Source organism: Homarus americanus, unplaced genomic scaffold (assembly GCF_018991925.1).
Source record: "Homarus americanus isolate GMGI-L3 unplaced genomic scaffold, GMGI_Hamer_2.0 scaffold50209, whole genome shotgun sequence".
Taxonomy (NCBI): Eukaryota; Metazoa; Arthropoda; class Malacostraca; order Decapoda; family Nephropidae; genus Homarus; species Homarus americanus.
In genome coordinates, this window is record NW_024736067.1 from 51,213 (window position 1) to 73,705 (window position 22,493).

At 40.5% G+C, this 22,493-nt stretch overlaps 1 protein-coding gene across 1 annotated transcript in view; it reads right to left on the reverse strand.

Moving 5' to 3' along the window:
- Positions 1-21,985, reverse strand: part of LOC121871653 — a 48,214-nt gene extending 26,229 nt beyond the window's left edge. Inside the window, exons 1-3 of the mRNA XM_042374063.1 lie at positions 21,981-21,985; positions 21,487-21,726; positions 18,631-18,766 (exon numbers count right to left, since the gene is read on the reverse strand). Coding sequence (XP_042229997.1) covers positions 18,631-18,766; positions 21,487-21,726; positions 21,981-21,985 — 381 coding nt within the window. The remainder of the gene's footprint in view (positions 1-18,630; positions 18,767-21,486; positions 21,727-21,980) is intronic.
- Positions 21,986-22,493: the final 508 nt, after the last annotated feature.

The window sequence follows — 22,493 nt, forward strand, 5'->3', positions numbered from 1 at the left end:
GTAAGACACGGTAAGAGAGAGGCAAAGAAGGATAGTGATATGTAAAAACTTTAACACCTAGTATTAGTTAGAGACTGTCGGGATGCATCGGCCATGTAGATACAACGCTTGATACCTACCCTAAAGGTCGCTGGTTCACTCCCTGGACTCGATATTCGCCAATGGGTTCCTCGCCTTACAGACGAGAAAGTGAAGGCCACACTGCCCCCTTGTGTACCGAAACATGGCTTAATCTACAGTGTGCAATGTTCGCGTTGCCCCAACTGCCCGTGAGGCCTGTAGGATACATTTTTCACTTATCAAAGAGAGTGAATAAACAACAGACGATGAATAATGGGGAGTTAAGTGATAAGTGAGGACACAGCAACGTGTATAAAGTGCTAAGTGACGACACAGCAACGTGTATAAAGTGTTACGTGAGGACACAGCAACGTGTATAAAGTGTTAAGTGATGACACAGCAACGTGTATAAAGTGTTACGTGAGGACACAGCAACGTGTATAAAGTGTTACGTGAAGACACAGCAACGTGCATAAAGTGCTAAGTGACGACACAGCAACGTGATAAAGTGTTAAGTGAAGACACAGCAACGTGATAAAGTGTTAAGTGAAGACACAGCAACGTGCATAAAGTGTTAAGTGAGACTGCAACGTGCATAAAGTGCTAAGTGAGGACACAGCAACGTGTATATAGTGCTAAGTGAGGATACATCAACGTGTATAAAGTGTTAAGTAAGGCTACATCAACACAGGTAAAGTGTTAAGTACGGATGGCGTAAGTAAATGTAAAAGTGTCATGTGTTCGTATATGTTGAATGGTAATAAAATTATCCAAAACTGCCAATTATCATTACTGGTGATTTGAAACTCGGTCAACATTTCATAAATTACGTTGTATATTGAAAAATGATTTAGGAAAATTCATTACAGAAATATTTGTTCTGATTACTGGCACAGGAAATATTTTCTTATACAGCTGGTTGAAGGGAATGTTCGCTCTGGTACCTGGTTTGGAGAATATTCGCTTTAATTGCAGTTTTAAGTAAGAATCACTTCTAAATCTGGTTTAAGAAATATTAGGTCTGACAATTGAATAAAAAATATTCGTTGTGATTAAGAGTTACCGAATATTCCATCAGATAGCTAGTTCAAGGAGTATTTGTTACGATAGCTGGTTCAAGGAGTATTCGCTGTGGTATATCATTGAATAAATATTTTTTTAGACATATACAGTAGACATATACAGAGAGAAAAAGAGAAAGAGACGTACACAGACACATAAGTATTAATATATTATTATTATAGTTTTGCGTATGTATTTCCTTCCATGGTGTAAATTATATTTTCTTTCATATATATATATATATATATATATATATATATATATATATATATATATATATATATATATATATATATATATTTATATATATATGTAAAGTGCTTTTATTGGGCTAATGATATATATATATATATATATATATATATATATATATATATATATATATATATATATATATATATATATATATATATATATATATACTAGTAATATATTATAGACTCCAAGACGGAGCAGACCGTAATCAACCCGACAGGGGACAGAATGATTAAGATACAATGGACTGGACCAAGATACAGTAGACCCCCAGGCTGAACTATCACAGGGGTGAGTCACATCAGTCAGCCTCAAGATGTAACCTCACACAAGCCTCCAGACTACCACCGCTACGCTCCCCAATTTCTAACGACTCTTCGTATCATTCACCGGTTATTATGAAAATATTATACTAGGTCCGTTACCAATGTTATAATGACCTTTGACCTCTTTCCACTGAGTGAAATTTTATGACTTCCCACAACTTAATGGCCATCACCACTGCACTTCTATTACCCCATCATCTTATCGGGAGGCTGAGAATAATAAATAAGTCCTATTATCGATATCGTGAACTTTGACCAATGAACTAGCCAAAATGAGGAAGAATCATGCTACTGAATCAAAGTTATGGCCTCATAGGCCATGAGCCGTCGACATTTACGACCGTATTATTTACCAACAATATTCCATCGTCTTGGTTGATATAAACGTAACACCGGACTACCGAGTGACCTTTGACTCATGGCTCTAGTATGACCATTGACTTCTGGTGTTGACATGACCTCTGGAAGATTTAAATCTTATCCTTGATATGAATCCTGACCCCTCAATGTGACGTTTATTGGCTTATACCACTGGTCTTAGTCTTGCCCTCAGCCACTAACGTGATCTCTTACTCCCCTTTGAAGATTCTTGATATGTACTGACATGAACCTCTAGGTTAGAAAAAAGCTTTCTTAGCTAACACTATCATGACCCCTTTTCTACATAGAGGTCTGTTTCCAGTATATCTAACATGATCTGTGATCCTTGGCTCTTTGGCATGACCTCTGACCCACGACTCAATATTTACTCCTAACGAAACATCAGTATTTCAATACTAACATTATTTCTAACCCTATACACTCACACTGTCCCGAAAAGTCTCTATGCACCAGTTATGATTAGCAATAGGACCTATTGTTATTTATATTGTTCTATTAATTGTAAAATGTTGATATAACAAGGAACAACTATATTGCTGAACATTACAGGTGCACAGGGACTTTTCGCTCCTCCTGAATATAACATATTATTGTCACACATTGCCTTTGAAATTTGTTTTCAGAAACTTCGCCTTCAGTTTTCCACACACGCACACCACAATCACATCCTAATTTAGACACCAAAAGCGAGGTAGAATTACCTATCCTTGACACTACACAGATTCAATTTACAGTCAGGTCTACAAACAAGGAAGAGCTACTAGAGATACAGTGCATATGTCTGGGTTATTTACTCTTGTTTACATTGTACTGTACCTCTTGGTAGTTCCAGATACGAACATCAGTATCGCACTTCATGTGTTTGGTTATTACGTATTATTTTGTTAGACCTTCCACGAGCAGTTTTTATACTCGCCATGATAATATAAAATGCCCATTTAAGGGCAGTCCCTTAAGCACCACTCCTACACGTCGACATAGCCTTTTCATTTTGGCATCTATTCGCCAAACAAAAACAAAAAAAAGCGGGGCAAGAACGACATCGCCTCCGCGTGCCACATGCAGTTTTGGTGAAAGATTAATAAACTGTCTGACAGCTATGTCTCTTTTCAGTAGGAACGAACCACTGAAAGATGCTGCGGAAAAGTCAGTACATAAGAACATAAGAACATAAGAATGGAGGAAACTGCAGCGGGCCTAATGGCCCTTACTGGGCAGTCCCATTTACATCCAACCCCTATTGCTCATATATCCATCCAACCTATGTTTGAAGCTATCCAGCGTATTCGAGTTAATGATGATATTTGGTAACTTGTTCCACTCGTCCACTACTCTATTTCCAAACCAATGTTTACCTATTTCGCGCCTAAATCTAAATTTGTCTAATTTAAAACCATTGTTACGACTTCGCTCCTGGTTGGATAGTTTGAGTACCTTTGTAATATCCCCTTTGTTCAGCTCTGACTTCCATTTATACACCTTTATCATATCGCCCTTCACTCTACGTCTCTCGAGCTGACGTGAGCTGACACGTTTCGAAACTTTGTTTGAACGTGAAAATATATATATATATATATATATATATATATATATATATATATATATATATATATATATATATATATATATATATATATATATATATATATATATATATATATATATATATATATATATATATATATATATATATATATATATATTCTGATCACCATATTACAGAATGAATATAGAATCCTTGGAAAGAATTCAGAGGAGAATGACAAGACTAATCCCGGGCATTAGGAACCTTGAGTACAGAGACAGGTTAGAGCATCTTAATTTGCACTCCCTTGAGAGACGTAGGGTGAGGGGCGACATGATCTAGGTGTATAAATGGAAGTCAGGGCTGAACAAAGGGGACATTACAAAGGTACTCAAACTATCCAACCAGGGGCAAACTCTTAACAGTGGTTTTGAATTAGACAAATTTGGATTTGGGCGCGAGATAGGTAAGCATTGATTTGGAAATAGAGTAGTGGACGACTGGAACAAGTTACCAAATATCATCATAAACTCGAATACGCTGGATAGCTTCAAACATAGGTTGGATGGATATATGGATATAGGGTATTGACGAGTAGGGTTAAAACCGAGATAAGGAAAGCAAAGAGGAATAATGAGGTAAGGATAGCAAGGGAGGCGAAGACAAACCCCAAAGGATTCTACCAAATGTATCAAACTAAAACACGAGAAAAGATTGGACCAATACGGTCAGACACCGGCGAGCTCACTGATAACGACAGAGAAATGAGCAATAATTTGAATAAATATTTTTCAACAGTTTTCACCACAGAAAATTTAAACATGATACCCGAGGCACCGACTCTATTCAGAGATAGTGAAGAAAACAAATTAAGCGAGATAGTAGTGACTAGTAACGATGTTAGTAAGCAAATAGACAAACTAAAGCCTAATAAGTCACCTGGTCCCGATGAGATATTTGCCAGAGTATTAAAGGAATGTAAGGAAGAGCTTAGTATGCCCTTAGCAAAGTTGTTTAACATGTCCTTAAAAACAGGTGTAGTACCAGAATCCTGGAGGATAGCGAATGTAATACCGATTTTCAAGAAGGGGGATAGATCACTATCCTCTAACTACCGCCCAATCAGTCTAACATCAATAGTAGGCAAATTACTGGAAGCAATCATTTCAAACTCTATTCGAAATCACCTGGAGAAGCACAGATTGATCAATGATTCCCAGCATGGCTTCACAAGCGGACGTTCTTGTCTAACTAATCTGTTAACATTCTTTTCATCAGTTTTCGAATCGGTGGACGAGGGGCACAATTATGATGTGGTATATATCGACTTTAGCAAAGCCTTCGACAGAGTCCCCCACGAAAGACTAATTAGAAAGGTAGAAGCTCATGGCATCAAAGGTAACATCCTTAAATGGATTAGGGCGTGGTTACAGGACAGGAAACAGCGAGTGAGCATTAACAGCACTAAGTCCCATTGGAGCAACGTCACAAGTGGAGTTCCCCAAGGCTCAGTACTTGGACCATTATTATTTATTATATACATAAACGACACAGATATCGGCATAGACAGCAACATAAGTAAATTTGCTGATGACACTAAAATAGAACGTGTTATTAAATCTGACGAGGACTCAGCAAAACTACAGGAAGATCTAAACAAATTTTTCGAATGGTCTGAAAAATGGCAGATGAAATTCAACGTGGACAAATGTAAAGTACTCAGTATAGGAGATGTAAACAGGGAAACCAGATACCAGATGAACAACGATGCCATAGAGAAATCCGACTGCGAGAGAGATTTAGGAGTAATGATAAGTAGGAACCTAAAGCCAAGTAAACAATGTGTTTTTGCTCGTAACAAGGCTAATAAAGTACTTGGGTTCATACAAAGGAGTGTTAGTTACAAGACTAGCGAGGTCATCCTAAAACTGTATCTTGCTCTTGTGAGACCACACCTGGATTACACAGTTCAGTTCTGGTCACCGTATTACAGAATGGATATAGAATCCTTGGAAAGAATTCAGAGGAGAATGACAAGACTTATCCAGGGCATTAGGAACCTTGAGTATAGAGACAGGTTAAAGCATCTTAATTTGCACTCCCTCGAGAGACGTAGAGCGAGGGGCGACCTGATAGAGATGTATAAGTGGAAGGCAGGGCTAAACGAAGGGGACATTACAAAGGTACTCAAACTATCCAACCAGGAGTGAACTCGTAACAATGGTTTTAAATTAGACAAATTTAGATTTAGGCGGGAAATAGATAAACACTGGTTTGGAAACAGAGTAGTGGATGAATGGAAAAGTTACCAAATATCATCATTAACTCGAATACGCTGAAATGTTTCAAACATAGGTTGGATGCTTATATGAGCAATAAGGGTTGGGTGTAAACGGGACTGCCCAGTATGGGCCAATAGGCCCGCTGCAATTTCCTCCATTCTTATGTTCTTATGTTCTTATATGATATTGTTATTATTTCATGATTTATGAGGAAATATAACGACATGATGGATGCATTTATTGAAGAAGGTAATATAGTGTATAAACAAGTGTTGGGCCACTGCCAAGATGAGCTAGCTGTGGACAGCATGTAGCTTATTATGTAAGAAATTTTATGAATTTAACAAAATAACAGTGATGGAAAATCGAAAGTTTGAGACTTTTATGATGCAACTGGACGGTTGGAACAACTCTAACTGATGCTTAAAATCGACGCCGATATACATCTTCATTATCATTTTTCTTTCATTTGACTTTCTTTACTTCCTTCTTGCCCTCTATTTCTAATCGTCCTGGCCTTCTGATTATTTGCCTTTTCTTGTCTTTTTATTCTCCTTTATCGTCTCCCTTCACTTTCACCTTTTATCATATATTCTTCCCATCTTCGTTAGTCTTTCATTTTGGCTATGCATTATCTAGTTACCTCACAAACACTACCCTCACCCCTATCCTTACTTCACGTCTTCCTCCTCCCCCCAAACACTACCCTCACCCCTATCCTTACTTCACGTCTTCCTCCTCCCCCCAAACAGTACCCTCACCCCTATCCTTACTTCACGTCTTCCTCCTCCCCCAAACAGTACCCTCACCCTATCCTTACTACACGTCTTCCTCCTCCCCCAAACACTAACCTCACCTCTATCCTTACTTCACGTCTTCCTCCTCCCCAAACACTACCCTCACCCATTATTCTTACTACGTCTTCCTCCTCCCCCAAACACTAACCTCACCTCTATCCTTGCTACACGTCACCTCCTCCCCAAACACTAACCCCACCTCTATCCTTACTACACGTCTTCCTCCTCCCCCAAACACTACCCTCACCTCTATCCTTACTACACGTCTTCCTCCTCCCCCAAACACTACCCTCACCCCTATCCTTACTTCACGTCTTCCTCCTTCCCCAAACACTACTCTCACCTCTATCCTTACTTCACGTCTTCCTCCTCCCCCCAAACACTACCCTCACCCCTATCCTTACTTCACGTCTTCCTCCTCCCCCCAAACACTAACCTCACAGACTGACTGACCGAGGTATGGGCTGATTCTCTAACTGACTGATTGACTGGCTAAAAGAAATGTTTCCCTTGGCGTACGTGTCATTTAGGCCCCTTAGAGTGATATCCGAATTCTTTTATTATTATTTTTTTTTACACATATTTTAGCAAACTGGGAATCGTTTCCACGTGTATTTGGGCCACGGAATGCAATGGTAAACCCACAAACATCATATTCTGACCCTGGACCAATATGCCAATAATATAACAACAATGATAATATTGCAATAATGACAATATAACAACAATGATATTATAATAACAATAATAATATAATAACACTAATAATATAATAACAATAATAATATAGCAACTATGGTAATATAACAACAATAATAATATAATACCAATAATAATATAGCATTGATAATAATATAGTAACAATGATAATTAACAACAATAATAATATAGCAACAATTATGTATCAGCCCCATTAGTCTTTATATAAATGTCAGGGTAGTACATTGTCCTTATATAATCATATCACCCCCTGTAACTTTCCACTGGCTATGATGTGACATGCGCATATCACATGATGGGCAGGTTCCTTGAGGCGCGGATTAGTTACTGTAAAAATCAGCATTTAAAGGCCGGCGCCTGTGGCAGAGTCACTCAACCCCTCACACCGAACGGACGTATTTAGCAGGTCTATTTAACATAGCCTCCGTCCTTCTCTTAACACTCATAGCTACAGTGATAAGTTACGGTGATCTACACTTGGAACTGTATCCAAGATAGTTCCTGAATAAATGGATAACAGACAATTGGGTTTCGCTTCTAAAACCCGATATAATATAAATGTTCCGGCCTCATTAACCTAGACAGAATCAGCTGTTAACCGGCCTAGAACAATGAAAATATAGCAACAATAATAATATAACAACCATAATAATATAACAACAATAATAATATAACAACAATGATAATATAACAACAGTAATAATATAGCAACTTAAATAATATAACAATGATAATATAACAATGATAATATAACAACTTTGATAATATAACAACAATGATAATATAACAACAATAATAATATAACAACAATGATAATATAGAAACTTTAATAATTTTTTTTTTTTATTGGGCACCCCCCTACATCCTTGTGTAAGGTGAAGGGCAGAAGCGTTTACAGCGCCCAACAGGGAAGCATGCTAAGTTCATGCTTGCCTTTATGTCTCACGAGTTAAGGGCGTAGAAGCCTGAAGAGTCAAGGGCGTAGAAGCCTGAAGAGTCAGTGGTTTATGTCATCAAGTTATTGGAAGCTCCAAAGACTCCCTGAATACGAATTCGCAACCTTCGACTTACAACAGGTACCTTCTTTACTGCTAGGTGAACAGGGACTAATGGGGGCTAGGAAGTAAGTCCAAACAACCCGTGACATCTCGCTTGCGAGGCAAGAACGGTACCACTTCTACCACCGGTCCCCCAACTTTAATAATATAACAACAATAATAATATAGCAACTTTAATAATATAACAACAATATTAATATAACAACAATGACAATATAACAACAATAAAAATATAACAACAATGACAATATAACAACAATAATAATATAACAACAATGATAATATAACAACAATAATAATATAACAACAATGATAATATAACAAGAATGATAATATAACAACAATAATTATATAACAACAATGATAATATGACAACAAAGATAATATAACAACAATAATAAAAAACAACAATGATAATATAACAGCAAAGATAATATAACAACAATAATAATATAACAACAATGATAATATAACAACAATGATAATATAACTTGTTATATGCATTTTTACTTCCGAGGAATTTTAGCGTAAGGTCTCTCGAGAATCAGATATTAACCTTTGAAATCTTAAGGGTGTCATAAGGACCACGGAACTTAGATTATGCCTTCTTCCCCCATTTATTCCCTCATTTCCTCCCTCATTCATCCCATGATTAACTTCACGCTCAGCTACTTCCTTATTTCATGACTCGCCTCCCACACACATTGGCTGCCTGCCTGGTGATTAAGTCATCTAATTACAGACTAATTACGTTCAAGTGTCATGAGTGAAGTACGTGACGTAATTCCTTTAATGATAATATATTGTATCTATCCTTCCTATGGGTAGAGGCTTGTTGCCTCTGTTGTGCCCCTTTCGTGCTGCCGTTTTGACCTTCAATTACTGTATTTTCTTTTTGTTTCGTTCCAACACGTACTGCCTCTATGCGGTATTCCCTGCCACGAGTTTTTTTTTCATGTATCATATTATTATAGCCTCCAATAAATTTAAAACTTAGTGCTTCAAAATTCTTCAATCTTAGACAAGGAAACGACACCTCGCTGAATATATTTGACAGCGAATCTTCTATGATAATTATCTGCTTTAATTATTTCTGAAAAAACACCCACAAACCCTGAAACTTAGTGCGTGTGCTGTGGGTTAGTACACGCAAACTCTTATGAATATGCCATGGACTAGTACACGCAAACTTAGTGAGTGTGCCATGGGCTAGTGCAAGCAAACTTCGTGAGTGTGTCGTGGGCTTTTTTTTTTAAGGGAAATAGCCCACTCGGGTACAGGTCATCGACCCACAACGGGGCCTAGGGGGCGAAAAAATATGAGTAAAATTAAATTAAAAACAGAAGAAAAAGGCCAAATTAATCTACACCACGAAGATGCTGGAAAACCATTTGTTTAAGTAAGACAGGTTGTATGAGTACGGAAACACAGAAAAAGGCAGAGCATTCCGCAGTTTGGTTGTGTGAGGAAAGAAGGATGTACTATAACGGGTTATTTTAGTGTGACCGACATCCACACAGAAATGGTGGGCACCGAGGGCAAGACGCGTATTACGAGCCCACGGCCTTGACACCGAACATTGCCCGTTAAAGTACATGTAAAAGAGAGAGAGTGAAGCAACATTGCGCCGAAGTAAAAGGGAAAAGAGATTATCAACTAAAGTAGGAGAGTTAATAAGACGAAACGCCTTTGATTCCACCCTATCTAACAGATAGAAAGAAGAAGAGTCACCCCAGAAATGAGAACAGTACTCCAAGTTTGGGCGACTGAATTCCTTATAAACTTGAACCAACAGCATCTGTACAGCATTCCCAGCTTTCGGGAGGCAGCTTTAGCAATGTTGTGGATGTATGGCTTCCATGGCATATTAGAGGAAATGGTGAGGCCTAGTACACCCAAACTTAATGTGTCGTGGGCTAGTACACCCAAACTTAGTGAGTGTGCCGTGAGTTAGTACACCCTACTTCTTTATCTCTTCCAACTTAGGTCTGTCTCATTTTTTTTGGAAGCCAAAGGTCAAATGATACTTGAACATTCATTTTCTCTCGTAATATGGCCATGTTATAATCGATATAGAAGGATTTATCAAACGATGTTTGTGATGACTGCATATAATAAAACTCTTAAAAGAAGTACAACATTGCAACGAAGTGGACGTAGGAAAGAACAGGTCTGTAATTCTTTTAAGATATTCATTCCAGGCAATCATCCTTAATCGTCTCAGTTAGCCCATCATCCTTTATGTAAATCCCCAATGGATATACGATTACAAACGTAAACCTCACTATCATCTTTTGCCGGAAGCAGAATGTCTATATAATATACGAGGGGCAGATGCTGATGATGGGAGATGACGGGTTGCATGAAGCAAAAGGGGTGAATCAAATGGGAATTTGGGGGCTTTGTTGTGAAGGGGAAGCACCATAACAAGGCATAGTAGCTGGAGAAGGTGAATGACAGCGATCAAGGGGAGTGTGTGTGTGTGTGTGTGTGTACACACAGGTTGGTGAAATGCGTCTAGTGTGGCAGCACTATGTTAGTGTTAAGGTGAAAGCACTGTTTGCTCCCTCGTGGAGAACAGGGAAGCAACTTGCATAAGTCTTTCTCCGCCAGTACACAGCCTCTTCACCATAAAGGCTCCTGCTGTGCCTCCTCGTAGCAACACACGATAACTGGGTGCCTCGTGAGCCCAGTCTAGACCAGCAGGGTATCTCGGAGTAGCATTTGGGCCCCAGAGGGACGACAAATAGGCACAATGGCAAGTGGACACGTTCTGGCGCCTACCAGCCATTGCCCCGCTGCCTTGCGGATTAACCTTGGTAGGTATAAGGCTACGAGAGTAAACCCCGAACAAAAAAGCTGCGGTGGAGCCCCACATCAGGCAGACATGCTTACAGAGCTCCAACAAGCCCCCAACGGCGGTATAGACGGAACAGGTGACCACCATGGAAACCCAATGACTACACCAGCGGACGAGGGCAATGCCTGATGGACTTGTCAGGCGAAACCCAACAAACTGGGCTATCGGCAGGCCATTGCAACTCTCCCTCTCCCCAGTCATTGCAACACTTTCACCACTGGATCAGGAAAAGGGAGAGCCAAGATGTGTGGTTGCAGCGTGCGCTCCTGCCTCACCATGTAAATCAACTCACGCACAGCCATCATCCAGCTCATCATACCTATAATCATCATCAAAACCCCTTATACCCCCCAAAAGTTCAATGGCGACGGAGGAGTGGTGACGTGGAAAGGCAGAGATGACTGCCGGGAGTCTTTAGTCACAACTCTGTACATAGGCGGTACAGATAAGATGGTCGTTTATGCAGTGGGATCTAGGCAGCAATGCAATCCGATACTGTCTGTGTGACTGAGCAGCCTTTTCGAGGAGCCACTCTACTCACCCCACATGGGGAGGGGGCTAGAAAAGGTGCCCTAAACATAGCCTGCCTAAAAACCTAACCTGACTGGGCAACCACGCCCAGTAAGGTCATCATTATGCATTGAAAACACAGTCAAAATCACAGATCCAAACAAAACCAAACCATAAAACCTCTTATGGGTCACTGCATGGAATGTCAGGACCCTTCTGGATACTAGCACAAATGAGCGTCCTGAAAGAAGAACTGCCCTTGTGGCAAAGGAGCTGGCGAGGTAAAACACAGACATAGCAGCCATCAGTGAGTCCCGGCTCCCAGATAAGGGCCAGCTAACAGAACTGGGGTCTGGCTATACCTTCTTCTGCAAGGGTAAGCCTGCTGCAGAGAGAAACTGCATTTATGGAGTTGGCTTTGCCATCCGCCAACGCATTCTACACAGGTTAACTGAAATGCCTGTTGTGATCAACAAGCGCCTGATGACGCTTCGAATCCCACAGAATCATTCACGTCATGCCTTTTTCATCAATGCATACGCCCCAACACTGGATGCAAAGGATGACATCAAGGAGGCCTTTTACGCCCACCTTGACAGAGTGCTAACCTCTATCCCCAGCAAAGACGAGATTGTGCTCCTTGGCAACTTCAATGCCAGAGTTGGCAGAGATGCTAGCATTTGGCAGGGAACCAAAGGGAGAAACGCACTAGGCAAATGTAATGCCAACGGCCTACTCCTCCTCAGCAAGTATGCTGCGCAGAGCCTCACGTTCACCAATACCTTGTTTCGGCAGGCCGACAAGTTCACGGGTTCGTGGCAACACCCACGATCCAAACACTGACATCACATTGACTACATCATTGTCAGAGAAAGAGATCACTGGGATGTCCTCATCACCCGTGCCCTACGTAGCTCAGACCACTGTGACACTGATCATCGACTTGTCAGATCCAAGCTCTCACTTCACGTCGCCCCAAAACGGCAAAGGCAGCAAACCTCCAGAAGAGGTTTCTAATATACTACAGGACTAGCCATGTGTCTGTCTGTCTGTCTGTCTGTCTGTCTGTCTGTTCTGGGCAGCCGAAACGGCACAATCGTTTTTCATCAAACTTGGTGGAAAAATCGCAAAAAAATTCGTAGAGTGGAAGAAAGCTGGTCCCATGTCCATGGTTTCTTTAGGAAGCCATTAATTAACCATTTTATTTACGCTGGAAAATGATGCAAGTCTACGGACTTGAAGCACCCTCATTCGCTGTAAGCTGTCTGCCCACGATTGCACTTATCGTACGGCTCCCTCCTCCTCCTCCCACTTTTTTCCTTAGACTACTTTTTTAATGTTGTTTGGATTAGTAAAGGAAGGAAGATGAGTAAAGAGAAGAATAAAGAAGGGGAAACAGAAAATAGTTAGAGATAACAGGTGGGGGGAGCTGAGTTTCATCATGCGTCTGGATGCGCAGTTTCAACGTTACCAGACCATTTTCGGACCTTACAGCTACAGTGTGTACAGTATAATTATTCCTGTGGCTGACTGTACATGGAAAAAGAGAAGAGAGAAAAGATAATAACAGGAATGCATGACGAAGATAGAAAGGGAGAAGGCAAGGAGAAGAAGAGAGACTGAAGCATTATTATCCTTTAGAGGCGAGGAAAGGAGATGGGAGAGAAGGATAGTGAGAGGTGGAGGTATGAATGGAGGGATGGAAGGACAGAATAAGAATGGTATAGAAGGAGAATAGAGAAGGAGACAAAGGAAGGACAGGGATAAGTAAAACAAAAATCAAAACAAGTATTTGGATGATAACATGTAGAAATTAGTCGGTTAAATGTAGGTAAAAAGAGTAAGAATAATGAGATAAAACATAAAGAAGAAAGAGACACTTATTATAACAATCACCACCATGATTATAACAACCACGACCATGATTATAACAACCACGACCATGATTATAACAACCACGACCATGATTATAACAACCACGACCATGATTATAACAACCACGACTATGATTATAACGACCATGATTATAACAACCACGACCATGATTATAACAACCACACCATGATTATAACAACCACGACTATGATTATAACCACGACCATGATTATAACAACCACGACTATGATTATAACAAACACGACTATGATTATAACAACACGACCATGATTATAACAACCACCATGATTATAACAACCACGACCATGATTATAACAACCACAACCACGACTATGATTATAACAACCATGACCATGATTATAACAACCACGACCATGATTATAACAACCACGACCATGATTATAACACTCACGCCCATGATTATAACAACTAAGACCATGATCATAACCACTACCATGATTATAAAGACCACGACTATGATTGTAACAACCACGACCATGATTATAACAACCACGGCCATGATTATAACAACCACGACCATGATTATAACAAGCACGACCATGATTATAACAGCAGCGACTATGATCATAACCACGACCATGATTATAACAACTACGACCAAGACTATAACAACCAGGACTATAATTATAACAACCACGACTATGATTATAACAACCACGACTATAAGTATAACACCCACAACCATGATTATAATAACCGCTACCATGATTATCTCATATACTATAGGAATAGCCGTGTGTCTGTGTGTGTGTTCTGGGCAGCCGAAACGGCACAATCGTTTTTCCTCAAACTTGGTGAAAAAATCGCAAAAAAAGTCGTAGAGTGGAACAAACCTGGTCCCATGTCGATGGTTTCTTTAGGAAGGCATTAATTAACCATTTTATTTATGCTGCTAAACGATGTCGCTGTACACTGTCAGCAGGCTGGAGGTTGAGCGCTAGCCAAGCACGAGCGTTCGAACTTTCACGCTTTGGTAAACTGTACCACCAGACTCGCCACCGGGCACGAAGGGCCCACGATCACTTGTTAATACTAAGAGTCTGGAGGACACAGCGGTAGCACATGCTTTCAGAGAGCAGCTCGAACATGGGCTTGTAAACAACCCAACGGCAAACAACGCGAATCCCAGTGCTGAATGGGATACTCTTAACACTTATGACAAAAACCTGCAGAGAGACCCTCGGCCAGATCAAAAGAATACACCAAGATTTGTTTGATAAAAATGACCCGGCAATCAAAGTAGTCATCGATTATAAACCCTCAGTTTCAGACCAAAGCTGATACCTTACGCAAGACGAAAGCAGCAGCCCAGCAGGAAATTTACATTCTAAACTCTAAAGAATGACTAGCTTGAAATTAAAGCAAGTGAAATACAAAAACATGCAGATCAGCACAAGATGCGGGAATTTCTCAATTCCATTAAAACATTTTATGGGCCAACCACTCGTGGCGCAGCCCCCCTTCGCTCATCTGATGGTAACTTCATAATTAAAGACGGTGAAGGCCTCTTTCAGCGCTGGAAAGATCACTACCATTCATTGCTCAACCAAAACACCGGTGTGGATGTCCTGACTACCCAGCAGGTTCCTCAGCATCCAGAGCTGACCCACCTCAGCTATCCTCCATCCCTGGATGAGGTAGCTACTGCCATCAAACAGATGAAAAATAACAAAGTCTCAGAGCCTGATGGAATCCCAGCCGAGGTGTATGAAGCAGGAGGACCTCTGCTTACCAGACGTCTCTACTCTCTCCTGCAGAATATATGGGGAAAGGAGGAAATCCCCCAAGCTTTTAAAGACACTTTATTGTCAATATTTATAAGAATTTGGGAGACCGGTCAGACTGTGGCAAATATAGTGGGATATCGCTGCTCTCCATAGCTGGCAAGATTATCGCCCGAATACCCCTAAACAGACTTCTTCCTGAGGCGGAAAACTTCCTCCCAAAATCTCAATGTGGTTTTAGAACATCACGTGGCACCACTGCCATGATCTTTGCTTCCCGCCAGGTGCAGGAAAAGTGCAGAGAACAGCATCGTGACCTGTACGTGGCTTTCGTCGACCTAACCAAGGCCTTCGAATCGGTCAAAGGAGAAGCCCTATGGTGGTCCCTCAGCCTTTTTGGGTGCCCACCAAAATTCATCTCCATTGTGAGGCAACTCCACGATGGTATGAACGGCAGTGTCCTGCACAGCAGCACCCAGTCTGATTTGTCCCGTAGCCAAACTGGGGTTAAACAAGGATGTGTACTGGCACCAACTCTCTTTTCCATTTTCTTGGCTGCCTTCCTCACTCGTGCCAGCGTCAATTTAGCCAGCGGGGTGATCATCGAGTATCGGGTGAAGGGGGGTCTTTTCAACATAAGACGACTCCAGGTAAGAACAAAGGTGTCGGCAGCTTCCATTACTGAGCTTTAGTATGCAGACGATCTCACCCCTGTTGCTCACACTGTACACGAACTGCTGGAGATCCTGAACACCTACGCACATGATTATGCACTCTTCGGCTTTGTGGTGAATGTGTGTAAGTCTCAGATTCTCTTTCAACCTGCCCCTGGTTCAGACACACCTCCACTATCTATCCACCTTAACGGTAATACCCTCTCTAATGTTACCCACTTTCTGTATCTCGGCTCCCACCCTTCCACCACCGCAGACATTGATGAAGAGTTTCAGCATCGGATCAGATGTGCATCTCAAGCCTTTGCCAGACTCCGAGACCGTTTATTCAGCTGTAGGGAGCTGACATTATCTACAAAGCTGCACGTATATCAACCAGTGGTCCTCCCCACCCTGCTATATGACAGTGAGACATACAGTTCACATACAGGTACTTGGGGGCGCCGATGGTAGAACAGTACTGCTCTTGCCTCGCCAGCGAGATGTCACGGGTTCGATTCCCGGGACGGTGGAAAAGTTGTTTGGACATACTTCTTAGCCCTCATTGGTGCCTGTTCACCTAGCAGTAATGTAGGTACCTGCTGTAAATCGAAACTTGCGAATTCGTATTCAGAGAAAGTTGTTGGAGCTTCGAAGAATTTGATGACATAAAACCATTGACTCTTCAGGCTTCTACGCCCTTGACTCTTCAGGCTTCTACGCTATTAACTCATGAGACATAAAGGCAAGCATGAACTTAGCATGCTTCGCTGTTGGGCCCTGTAAACGCTTCTGCGCTTTACCTTACACAGGATGTAGGGGTGTGCCCAATATAAAAAAAAAAAAATACAGCTACTTGAAAACTTTCACCAACGTAGTCTACGTTCCATCCTCCGAGCTTGTTGGGAAGACAAGAGAACATATGCCAGTATTCTTTCTGACACCAACTGTCGGAACTTCGAGGCTACCGTTATTCATGAACAATTACGTTGGACTCGCCATGTTACCCGCATGGAGGACAGTAGACTGCCAAAGCAGCTACTTTATAGTCACCTAACGAATAGTAAACGTAGCGCCGGCGGGCAATTGAAAAGGTATAAATATAGTCTTAAGACAAACTTGAAAAAGTACCAAATCCACCCCATAACCTGGGACTCCATTACTCCACATCGTAACTCTTGGAGAAGCACCAGATGAGAAGGTGTCAATACTTTCGAGTTAGACCGACTGCAAACCGAGGCAGACAAGCGCCAATGCCGGAAAGACGCTGCCATCGCCCCTCCCACACTAGATGCAGCCCTCCACATACGCAACGAATGTGGACGACCCTGCGGGTCCCGTATCGGCTTCTTTAGTCATCTTAAAACTCACCAACCTAGGTGACAAACTTAATAACTCATATCATTGTATCATAGCTGGATGATCGTTATACTCGATTCCGAGTGACAGCAAAGTAGTAGTAGTAGTGTGTGTGTGTGTGTGAGGCTATTGACTGCAGTCAAACTAGCGTCATGTGGGGAAGCCCTTGTGCAAGGGTTCAGAAGAATAGAGATTCTAGGGACTGAAAGAAAAAGTGTCTTGTAATAATCAATTATAGTGTTTTAACAGGTATATTGGCATGGCTGTTAGTAGTGGGAGGTGGAGACAAACTGGCATATTATAGCCAATCGTCGGGTAAGTCGGCTTCAATGGCAAATACAATATTATTTTGGTTTTATTTGTAGATGACGATATTTATATATATCCGATCTTTTGTCTTTACATTCTTTCAACCGGCTTTTATTTCTTTTATATATATATATATATATATATATATATATACAATCAACACCTCAACCCGCCAGGATTCGAACCCACGGCACACAAGCCTATGACTGTGACCAGGGAACGCTAACCGCTGGACCACCAGGATACTAAAAGTAGTCCTAGACTTTGTTATATTTTACACAAAGCCTGTTCAACGAGCTTATGGCGTCGTGAACCTCTAATGGGGACCACCCGTATCACTTAGGTGGTCAGAGTAAAAAAAATCCATCAAGATATTTCCTGATCTTTTTTCACCAAGACCTAACAATTTTGACCCAAGTCTCGAGCTTTACCAGTAAGTGCTAGTAAATATTCCACTAATATACAAGAATTTATACCAAGACATCGATACAGTATTCTTCTTCTAAGATTACACAATTTTGTACTGAAACATATATTTTTTTTCAGCAATACCTAAAATATTTTCACCGGCATCTAAACAAATTGAAGCGACACCAAAAACTAAATTTCCAGAGAGACAGTTTTTTTTATTGAACACCTACACTAAGTTTAAAATTATAGTACGACTTGACAAATTTTCTAACACAACCTAACAACTTGTCCAATAAAACATTGTAATTTTCCATCAAACCCCAACAATATGTCCAGTACGACCTAACAAGTTGTCCATCAACGCTGAAAAAAAAAAAAATCCTGCAAGAACTAACAATTTCATCCTGGAAGGCAGACTTACGTGCAGATGGGCGCCGTAGCCAGGAGTCCCCATAAAAATCCAATCCGTCTTGGAGGATTCGGCCGCCTGAGGCAGGAAATAAGGACGCTCGTAGTGCACCCGTAGGATATTGGCTGCAGCTGAATCGCAGTTACTCCTGTACGAAGGAAAGAAAGAGAGAGAGGCGGGGATGAGAGAGGAAGAGCGTGAGGGAGAGGAGTCAGAGAGGTGAAAGAGGGAGAACGTGAGGGATTGGGGAACGAAAATGTTGATTGAGGAAGAATGTTAAGGGGAAGAGGAGCGACAATGTAAAGAGATGGAAGGCGAGAGGAAGCGGATGAGTGAAAATGATGGGAGAAGGGAAAGGGATGACAAAGACAGGGTGAGATTGTGAGTGCATTAGGAACATGAATTTGAAGGATGTTAAAGGGAAACTAACACTAAAAAGCATAAATGAGAGAGAGAGAGAGAGAGAGAGAGAGAGAGAGAGAGAATCAATTCATATGATGATAATAATCCACTAGATGAAAGGGCAAAAGGAAGAGTGATAAGAGTTAACATAAAACAAATCGGGTAATGAGGGATGAATGGTGATAAAGTGAGAGAAACAGAGAGATATAGAAGTGAAGATTAAGAGCAAATTACAATTAAACGGAAATGGGAAATCTAAAGCAAATATAGGTAATGGAAGTGAGTAAAAATAAAAGGAAAACCAAATGATGTGTCGGTGAAAATAGAAACAAAAGAAAGAATGGATGGAACGTGATTGTGAATGCAGGGACAATAGATTGGGCGATGGAAATATATACAAGATAGATACAACGAAAAATTTTTGCTCTGAAAAGTAGTAGAATATTGACAATTCAGCAAGTGGGAGGTACTGATAAAGGTAATAACATAATAAAAAATTAAAAGGGATAACAATGAAATAAGGGAGAGAGACACAGCCACAGGTGACCATAACATTAACAGCTGACATCAATCTGTATTTACATGATGTCATTTTATCAATATTTGGCGGGAAGAACTTTGTATCGTTCAGCGAGCAAGACTGCCACTAGAAGTGAATTAGGAATCGGCTAGATATGAATAAGTCGTAAAGTGCATCCTAGGCATTTGTATAGAATAAACCCTAAAAGAAGAGGCTGGATCCACGAAGCAAGATTCCTGGTAAATGTAAATAAGGCATAAACTATCGTCAGAAGTTCATGCAAGGTACAATATAATCAAGGGGTGCATGAAACGAACATACCCCATAAAAGGAGACTTTCACCGTATGTGAATAAGGCATGATCTTTAGTTTTAGCGTTACCTCAGACGGATGGGATTGAGGCACAAAACCTAGGTTAAGCGATGATTTTGGGGCCCATGAACAGGACCAGACCAACATCACCATGTTTATATAACATCATTTAGCCAAAATACGGAGTAAAAGACTTTATCACACGTAACGAGACTCACGTTGGATGTGAATAAAACATAAAATTGAGTTTTACCGTTGCCTGTGGTGAATATTCAAGTAAATAAGGAACCCTCTTGAAGTTCACTGTCCGAATTCTCAAAGAGACGTACGTTGGGTAAATTTCCAGTAAGTGAGAATAATTTTTTCATAGTTACATAACCCTGACACCATTTTGAAGGGTAAAAATTCCAAGGGCTAGTGAATTATTATTGATCTAAGGGTTTCACCTGATCTGACCCGATCTAACCTATCCTCATCTACACCCAACCTAATTTAACGAAACCAAACCAAATCTAACTTAAACGCTCCTAACCTAACTTAACCTAACCTAAAGGGCAAAGCAAAGCAAACCAAACAAAACAAAATTAACTCAACATGACCAATAGATCACTGGAACATCATAGAGTAGTCTAACACCTCCGGTTAGTTGGTATGAGAGGAGGAGGAGGATGAGAAGGAGGGAAGGAGACGTAGGAGGGGGGTAGGTGATTTAATGCACGCTACTTTGAGAATTAGGAGTCTCGTGTTTATGGTGCAGGAACATCTCATTTTCTCTGAGATGGGCGTCAGGGTGATGATGCTGTTGGTGGGTGGGATGACACACAAGAAGTTTGGGACGATAAAAGGAAGCGGAAGAGGATGAACTTGGCGAAGAAAGTGGTGCAAGAGAAGAGGATAAAGAGGTGTATACATGGTGAACGAGAGAAAAGGAAGAGGATGAACGTGACAAAGGAAATGGTGGAACAGAAGAGGGTAAAGAGGTGTGTACAGGTTGAACGAGGGAAGAGGATGAACGTGGCGAAGGAAATGGTGGAAGAGAATAGGGTAAGAAGGTGAAAGAAGGAAGAGGACTAAAAGAGAACACGAAGTATTGGCTGAATAAAAATATGAACAGTAATATGAGAATAGAGGGGAGGTAAGTAAAGGGAAAACAACAAAAAAGATAATGTAAAAATATGAATGTAGAAGACTAGGAGAGAATAGATGAAAACGAAATGAAGAGGAGTAGGAGGTTGGGAGGAAAATATAACGGAACGAAAACAGAGTAGAAAATATTGTATTCAGATAAAAGAAACTTGACTTATAATGGAGAGAAAGAGAAAAAAGTGAACAACATGACTTCACATCTGAAGATACTATGACAAGGTTCACGTTGGGTTGCTTAAGTTAGTTACTGCAGGTTCATCATCATCTGATCAAGTATCATCTCAACACAACTGTGGTGGTATCATTGTAGATCAATTCCACAGACTGTGTACCAGAAGGTTACTATCGTTCAGTCAAAATTTGGTCAGTTACGGTCAAAGTTGAAAGAGTTACTGTGAACAATATCAGATAGGGTCAGTTGCAGTGAATGATAGGTAATTTCTCTTGAAGCTAACTGATTTAACAGGTCAAGTTAAGGATCATCTCACCAGCCAATGTACCAGGGGTCACCTCGCATCTCAGCTCTCTCGGCAGTCATGTTGAAGACGTGTCGTAGGTTGCGGAACTCCGTCTGATAAGGGAAGAACTGACAATCTCTCTCGAAATTCTCTAGCACAGGGGAATCGTCGGCGTAGATGGACTTGAAGAAGGCGAAGGAGAAGGTCTCGGGTGCTGTCCAGTTCTTCTGTCCGTCAATTACAACCACTGGACGGCCACTGTAGGCGTACCTGACGGAGCAGAGGAGGAAAGGTGATTAATATCTTCTGTAAGAAGGAGGAACTGCTTGTAGAAGACTTAAAGCCAGCGACCAGTTTTATTCTTTGTTCCTGGAAACGGCCGCTGTACCTGTAGAGACATGAAGTGAGGAAGAATTGATGTATCCTGCAAAAGGAAAGATGTGACTTTGAGAAGGTTTAAGTTTCCTCGGTCCATTCATGATCAGGTCAACTGAACAGCAGACCATTACAGCATGACGCATTACGTCATGAGAGCCTCTCTCATTGCCACGCCCACACAGTCAGTACATAAGGCATGGGTACCATTCCCACTAATATATTTTTCTTGGTGTTAGCAATAATTTATGCTTTGTTAAAAACTGGCTTACGAATTGTTAATACTACTACTAATACTATTACTAATAATAACAATAATTTCCTAAATATAAAAATAAAGGATTGGTGGAAGTAAACTGTACAGTTCCCACCAGTATATATATATATATATATATAAAGACGAAAGCTAAGGTGCTCCGTTGTTTCCATTTTCCCGTGTGATTTTATCAAGATATATATATACTGTATATATATATATATATATATATATATATATATATATATATATATATATATATATATATATATATATATATATATATATATATACCAGTATTTTATCAGCATAATTTACAGAAGAAACCACCCCAGTATACTGTATATAGAGTGACAGATTACAAAAAAGAGGTGTAAAAATAAAATAATATTTACATTGCATCTCT